Source organism: Schistosoma haematobium, chromosome 1 (genome assembly GCF_000699445.3).
Source record: "Schistosoma haematobium chromosome 1, whole genome shotgun sequence".
Taxonomy (NCBI): Eukaryota; Metazoa; Platyhelminthes; class Trematoda; order Strigeidida; family Schistosomatidae; genus Schistosoma; species Schistosoma haematobium.
In genome coordinates, this window is record NC_067196.1 from 44,498,648 (window position 1) to 44,507,184 (window position 8,537).

The window sequence follows — 8,537 nt, forward strand, 5'->3', positions numbered from 1 at the left end:
TCAATGTGAAAGCTCCCTATCTCAAAATAAAGCCAGCAAATACTCACTTGTGGCTTCGCTGAACAGGTATCGTATTGCACATCCATAACCGATGGAAAAATAAGATTTTTATGTGATAAATGGAAATTTTCATCTTTAAGAACATTATCAGCATCCTTTACTTTGTGAGGCAGAAGTAATTCATCTGGTTTCACGAGATGAGATCCAATGGGACCTGATGAATATTCCAACATCAAATCGAAAGGCGAATGTTCAGTTTTGCATTCATTTGAGGTATCCGAAGGCTCGGCATAAGGATTGAGAAAAACATGGCAATTTTTTTTGCTTTTATCTGAAGCAACAGACGTCGGAATTAAGGGGTCGAACATTAACTGTATCTCCGAAAACTTATGAGTAGGACTGTTAAAATCGCAATCAAAATCAATCAAATCCTTCGACTCTTTAGATTTGTTTATTGGGCTAGACATTATGATCACTAAAACTTATATTATTTACAATATACATATTACACACAAGATAACATGTTAGGTTGGAGATTTGAATAGTTGGCTGATTACATGTATCTGTCACGACACAATAAAAGTACGTCAGTAGAGCTTGCTATGTCCGATGACAAAAACATGGGTAACCATTTGTTCATCAAAGAAGTGGCTATACGAGCCGTAATAACAATCCCTTAATAATGATTAATCTCACATAAACTGGATATGCTAAGTAACGCAATCCCGAAATGCAATGTTCAATGTCTTCGTGATAAGCTAGTGTAAACTATGTAATTTCATTGCACTAACTTCTTTGTGTTGAGATATAGCCCCAGGCTTCTGATAATGTACAATAAGGATATTCCAGTCATGCTAGTGAATTTGACAGCACTTAGTGGGTTTATATTCCCAAAGGGTAGATGACATTATAAATTAGACAGTCACAAATTTTTCGTACACGCGTTACGCGTGATCAAGTAAAAATTGTAAATATAACTAATTGGCCGTTATGCGAGGAAAACGAGGTAAAAAGGGAATATTCCGAGGAAATATTCTATCTACATTAGTCGTCCAACGGTTATTACAGGCACTGCCGTTTTGTTCTGGTTATCAGACTCCAGTGAAGCTTTGTAGTGTTTATTAACCACCGGAGATTATGGTTTGATTACGAAACTCTTGTCGTAGCCTTTCGGCCTCTGGGTAATAACATTAACTTCAGTTCCGTTATTATTGGCAGTGTAGTGTTCAGGGTCAACTTAAGCTGTCGGCGTGACGCAGCACTATCTACAAAACGCGAATACTAAGTAGTAGGATGGTCTGAACTAAGACCTGTTGATGATGCTCGGGTAAGTGCACGTTTTTGGTGTTTGAACAAACTATAATACCTTTGTACTTGTTGAATGCTTGATTTCGAATTCCAAATACAATACATTCGTTTGTGCTTGCTTCTCACTTCTTAATTCAGTTGTGTTATTTCTGGGACTCTCAGTTCGTGGTATAATTCAAATAATTCAAAATATTATATTGGCGTCGCGATGGAGCCTGCAATGGAAAAGTTAGATATTCGTTCAACTTCTGAAACTTTTGAAGATTACTTTGAAAGGTTCGAAATCTGGGCTATGACCAAGGAAGATGATGAGGATGTTTATATTGTGTCACACTTCCTCACATTCACTGGAAAAGAAACATACAGCTTATTAAGAACTCTGGCTATGCCGGAAAAGCCCATTTCGCTTCCTTATACAACTCTCAAGGAACTGCTGCTAGACTATGTTAATTATACAAATTTCGAGTGCGGTAAAGGATGAAGATCTCGTAAAATGATTCATGAGGATATAAAAAACACCACTACATTACTACGTCATTCCAACCCACTGCATACTCAAGGTTATGCAGATAATTCATTGAGTTTGTATGCAGTTCACGAGGATGGGGACAAGTTTGGTCAGTGTTTGTCCTGTTGCAAGTTCCACTCTTCTAATTCATGTAAATTTCGTAATTCTAAGTGCTTCAAATGTCGTGATGTTGGACAAGTTCAGTCAGTTTGTAATGCTAATGTTCATCTTACTGCAACTAATATTAAGTCTTGTAATTCTGATTCTACTGAGTCGAGTATTCATGATGATCATTTATCTTTATCAACGATTTCAAAAGACAGTGCAGAGTCATATGGCAGTTCAGAGTTAAATGAAATCCAGAATTCTTGTGAGACAACAGTTCCTAATCAACCGATTTATCAGAATTCTCATGTTATTGTACGAGGTATGACTTTTCCTAGTGATCCACATATTTCTAATGAAATTACTTGCAATTCTGAGGAAAATATGTTAAATGAACCTAATCATGATCGGAAACCTGATGTGGTTTGGATAGATGCTGATTTTTCTAACGATCCTACGCTCTGCAATGACAGTCCTAATGAATTTCATGAGAATATTTCAGAAGAATCAAATCCTGATGTCACATCATATATTACCTATCCTCATAATGCATTTGATCCTTGTGAAAAACCTGCTCAATGTGAAGCACGAGTACTAAGTGGCCTCGAGTTTGATTACATTTCGGATGATTTCATATCAACTGCTGTTTACCCTTATCACAAAAACAGTTCTAATGTTTACTCTAAACAATGTGAGAAATATGTTTTAAATGAAGCCACATTATTCATAACTTGGGGATATAAAGATCCAACATTATTTCGTGGGGGAGGATAGTGTTGAAAAATCTATGGTTCGAATTCTAGATATTAATGATTTCATTACAAAACCGACATGCTGGTTGTATACAATTGCAGGTGAGTCTGTTCCGATTTCGTTTGTTAATTCCAATACTAATGAGCACTTTCTAGATACTACAAAGTTTTTATCTTATACAATGTCGGACAGACTCAGGATGAACTTAACAAGAAGACGTATAACCGATTACAAACACTTATACTTCCATTTAAGCTGTGGCGGATGTGGTGTTTGAACGAACTTTAATACCTTTGTACTTGTTGAATGCTTGATTTCGAATTCCAAACACAATACATTCGTTTGTGCTTGTTTCTCACTTCTTAATTCAATTGTGTTATTTCTGGGACTCTCAGTTCGTGGTGTAATTCAAATAATTCAAAATATCTTAACGTTTTTCCAAAAAGTTAACTTTTGTGGGATCTTTCGTGTAGACTTTTCGATGCACATGCACTACAGAAGATGAAGGATCTGCGAAATCTCCTGGAGGTCAAAGTGTTGTGTAATTCATGTGTGTGCTTACAGCGCGTCCAGAATCAGCTTTCACGGACGGCCGAATTTCGAGGAACTCGGGTGGAAGAGTACCAATCCATCGTGACACATTTTCAGCTGAATGTAAAGGTTTCAACTATGGGTGGAACCATTCAATCAAACCATTGGGTTGTGAGTGGTGAGTGGCCGGCCGTTATTCGTATGAATCCATCAGCACTACATGACAGGCGTAGATATTTTATTCTGATGAAGATACTACCTGATCAAGACAAACATAACTGAGGAAAGCGTCTGAAGTTATAGAATAACTTAAAGAACGTTTGCCTTTTTGACTTAGATTTCTGTCAGCTTGAACGGGAGTATGCCCAGTCTCTCACTCGTTTTTTCATACCAGACCAGCGCAATCGTCCTCCAATGAGCTTGATAGTTGCAGCGTATCAAGGAATTTTATCGGCACGAATGAACGATCCCCACCTGTGGATGTGTCACGTAGTGAAATTTTTACACATTTTACCATATTTTCCATTTATGATTTCAAAGTTGTTGAAGATAACTCGTAATGGGTTACGGTACCCATTTTGAAAGCTGGGCGACTTTACGAAGGTCGGTCCCTAGCGGATTGTTCAAAGAAGTGTGGTGTCTGCGTGAACTAGTGATTCTCTTGTACTCGATGTGCTCCTGATTTTGAATTCCAAATATAATACGTTCGTTTGTGCTCACCTAGTTCTGTCGGACATAAATTGCGTTTTTTTTTCAGGGATTCCTGGTTCATATAATAAATCGAATACTGTAGGAAGCAATTTCCTAAAGGTTTAATTCTGAGCTATTCTCTAGACCGTCGAATACAGAGTCTTGGTTTGACCAAAGTCAGAACAAGCAAGCTATTTGGCTATATAAACTTTATCTGTTTCTAAAATATAAATTAGCATCGTTAGTGTACAAACAAACAGTACGTTCTACTAATACAGGGAAAAACAGAGACAAATAACATACCGAACAGTAGCCAGAGAATAGGAAAAATGAGTCAACAAGCAAATATTGTTTTACAATGAACATCAAACTGTGACTGGTTAATAAAGAGATACAGTCGTACAAGGTCAAAAGGAGCTAATGTGATAATGGGTGTTTCCCTTTATTATTGGTGGGTTCGTCTATCGATCACACTTTACACTCCCCCCAAAACGCGCACCACGTCCATTGTCCAGGGTCGTCGTCGCCGTCAGACAACCGGCTTCTTCTAGCAGGCATAGGCTTCATACATCTCTGACGATTTCTTCGCTTGAAGTTCTCAACTTTGCCGTGTGGACTCGTCCGTCCGAGCCATAGCTTATTTGCTCGACAATAGCCCTAGGCCATAGACCTCTATTCATTTCGACGTTACTAACAAGGACTAAGTCACCCGGTTGTAAGTTCTTGTGTACGTCCAACCATTCGTCTCTTGTTTGGAGAGTCGGTAAATAATCTTTTATCCATCTATTCCAGAATGCGATGGTTAGTCTTTGAGCTTCTTTCCATCTTTTGTTGTATAATAACGTCATATCCACAAAAGCATCGTTGAATGATGATTTTTTATGAATCAACAACAACTTGTTCGGAGTAAGAGCTTCTAGGGTACCAGGGTCATCTGTCATCTAAACCAGAGATCTGTCATTCAGTATCCGTTCCGCCTCAGTTAAGAAGGTTTGCAGAGTTTCATCGGTCAACACGTTTTGGAATAAAAGCGTTCTTAAGATTCTTCTAATTGATCTTATGATGCGTTCCCACACACCACCTCGATGACTTGCCCTAGGTGGGTTGAAACGCCATTCACATTCTTGTTCTCCCACGCGGATCTTGCCTTCTAACATAAAGGGATTGAGATTTCTTATAGAATTAATTTTTTCTCATGATCACCTCGTCCATTGCTTCTTGACCTTTTTGCTGTCTAGAAGTGTTATCTCCAAGCGTCAACGGTGAGCTGTTTAGAATTCTTTTTTCGGCCGGGAACACGATGCTTTGGACTAGTTTAAATATGTCACTCTTCGAATTTTCGATGTCCTCAGCACTAGGCGCACCTAAGGTTAGACGATTTCCGTTCCTCTTGTTTAACATATTATTGATAAGCCGGTTGCAGTGAGAAAATATCCTTAGAAGTCTGGACCACGACTTACACGTACGAAATCAATCTAGGAACTCATCATTTTGTCTTGGGAGTCTGAAATCCTTTGTCAATACATGGGCTATGGTGTTCTCAACCTTTTCTAGGTTAGGCCATTTATCTTCTTTCTCCCACAAGAATCTCGGCCCTTGTAACAACTTGTAGTGGCATTGGACCATAACCACACAATCCTCAAAGTTGAATACGAGGTTACTCGGAAAATAGATATTCAATATTCAACACGGAGAAATACCTAACAATGGAGAAGGCGCGAAGAATGAATTGAATGGTCTGGAGTTGATCGAGTGGCATGGCTCGGCCATGCAGGCGTGGTCTCTGCTGAATGTTACCTTATATCTTCTATTCATATTAAATATATTGTTCTTTCTCTAGCCTAACCTTGTTCTACATCATGTATTGGTAATTGACACGATACAATGAGTTGGTGTAGTCGATGGTGTGACTTCCACGTAAGATCTTATAGATTAGGCAGTTATATCATGACAAATCCACAATTTTAGGATTAGGTCTATTATTAGAGCAGTACTAATATCATAGCAGACCATAGTTCTACAAACTCTCTTATCTTAGCCTTATCATTTAGTGATAATCCACGAGACGCGTGATCTGCAGGATTCAATTTACCTTTCACATATCTCCACTGGCTCGGCGTAGATAACTCGTGTATAGTTTCTAACCTGTTACTCACAAACCTTTCAAACCTTTTAGTCGTATTTTTTATACAATGAAGCACAACTGTCGAATCGGTCCAATAAATGACTGACGAAATGGATATACTTAACTGTTCCCTTACGTGCCTTCCAATCTTAGCACACAGAACGCAGGCCGTTAATTCCATTCTGGGTGTAGTAACAAGTTTTAGAGGAGCAACCCTGGACTCAGCTAGCAGGAATGAACAATGAATCTGACCAGAAACACCTTCATAACGAATATACGCAACAACACCATACGCAAGCTCGGAGGCGTCGGCAAAACAATGAATTTGCGCAGATGATGGTTCAAACCCTGGTTTCAAACACCTTGGTATTCTTAAGTGGTCTAACCCTTTTATATGTCTACACCAATTATTCCACTTTGCTTGACAATCTATGGGTAACTCAGCATCCCAGTCTAGTTTCTGACGACAAGTATCTTGTAAGATCACTTTAGCCGGTAATATTATTGGGGCTACAAACCCAATTGGATCAAAGATAGATGCTACATACGAGAAAACACTCCTTCTGGTGGGGTTTCCGTGAAATTCATGAACTTTAAGACATAATTCGTCTGTTTGGACGTTCCACTCCATTCCCAGAGTTCGTTTACTTGTCTCATTGGACTCGCAGACAATAATGTTTCCTTCAGTACGGTTTTCTTCTGGAATGAACTCCAGCACTTCAACGCTATTACTAGTCCATTTAGGTAAGTTAAGTACTCCCAAACTTAGGAGTCTTTTAAAGTGTGAATATGTCCGTTTGGCTTCCTCTCTAGTATCCACACTTATCAATAAATGATCCACACAAAACTGTTCTTTAGCTGCTTGAGTAACAGCCCTGGGAAATTTATCTTGATTATTAGAAATCGTTTTCTGTAGATCAAAGGTGGCGCAACATGGCGATGAAGTTGCCCCAAACAGGTGGACCTTCATTCTATAGATCTCGGGTTCCTTTTCTAAGTTTCTACTTGGCCACCACAAATATCTAAGAACATCTCGATCATGCGGCGGAACTATTACTTGGTGGAACATAGCCTCAATGTCCGCCGTAAGGTCTACTGGTCGTTGCCGGAACCTGGTGAAAACGTCTACCAGGTTATTGACCAAATCAGGCTCAGAATAAAGGTTCTTATTTAAAGACGTTCCAGCATACTGAGCTGCACAATCGAACACTATTCTTAACTTGTTAGTTTTCTTGAGGTGGAAGACTGGATGATGAGGAAGATACCAAAGTTGCCCATGAGAGTGGTTATCGTTTATCTTTTCAGTGTAATCTCGTTCTACATACCGAGTCACGGAATCTACATAGTCTTGGAACAACTTCTTATCCCGAATAAGTCGACCCTTCAGACAGCTAGGTCTACGTCCTGCTAATTCTCTGTTATTAGGTAACTTGTGTTTGTGCCTCCAAGGCAGAGCTATTTGATAGTGCCTGTTTAACCTTTGTACTGAATTTGATATAGCACTGAGTGCTATACGATCTTCTACAGACATCGATGTAGTACGACTAAATGGATCTTTGACTTCAGTTGAGTACAACTGTTCGAACTTATCCTCTAATTCCTCCTTAGCTGAGAGGTAATTGAGTGCACGATTGCTTTTACAGGGTTACCCATAGGAACCGAACAGCGTCCAACCTAACAGAGTCTTCACGGCGAATGGTTCATTCGGCTTTCCAGTTCTTATCTTTTTCGTTTCGTGTACACTCGGTGCGTTGCACCCGATCAACAGTTTGACATTCTCATCCTCTACTCTCGGAAAACTTATGTCTTTTAAATGCGTCCAGGATGTCATTTGAGACGTCGTTGGTACCGACCTGCGCAACATAGGTAATCTCTCGACAGTCCATACGTTTGGGATTCTAAATGACGAAGACGAGTCTAAGGAGGAAACCTCTAGTTACACCTCTTTACACTGAATTGTGGACTGGTTATCCAACGTTTTCAATGAAATCGTCTTAGGCTCTCCTTCTAAATCTTCTGTAATAAGCGAGGAATCCGACCCACTATCTAAGAAGGCGCAAGTCTGTGCTACCTTTTATCCATTTCTTACCAGTACAGGCACTATTACGAAAGCTGCTTGTTTCTGTACACGCTCAACACTTTTCTCTGTACATAGCTGGGTGTTAATGTGTGCATTATTGTTATTATCTCCTTGCTCTTCCCGCTTCCTATGTAACAACGTATGATGCCTCCAACCACATCCTTCGACGGCATATGACCTCGGTGCTCGACAGTTTCTTGCTATGTGGTTCGCTTTTAGACAGACATTAAACAACTTCTTCTTTGATACAAATTCTATCCTTTCATTAACATTCTTGTCTCTAAACCTTTCACATTGATCTAAGCGGTGGTTTCCAGTACATAATAAATATGACAACCCAAGAGTCCTTGGTCTTACATATGGAGTGACATCAGACTCGCTCGTCTTAGCGAACGACACTCTCGCTTTATGTCCTGAATCAAAGTGTCTTTTAGTAC

General features: G+C 39.4%; 1 protein-coding gene across 2 annotated transcripts in view; it reads right to left on the bottom strand.

Moving 5' to 3' along the window:
- The window catches only part of PIK3C2A_1 (Phosphatidylinositol 4-phosphate 3-kinase C2 domain-containing subunit alpha), an 88,458-nt gene extending 87,721 nt beyond the window's left edge, over positions 1-737 (bottom strand). For both annotated transcript variants that reach the window (XM_051218327.1, XM_051218326.1), the window contains exon 1: positions 48-737. In XM_051218327.1, coding sequence (XP_051074179.1) covers positions 48-467 — 420 coding nt within the window. In that variant the 5' untranslated portion in view covers positions 468-737. The remainder of the gene's footprint in view (positions 1-47) is intronic.
- Positions 738-8,537: the final 7,800 nt, after the last annotated feature.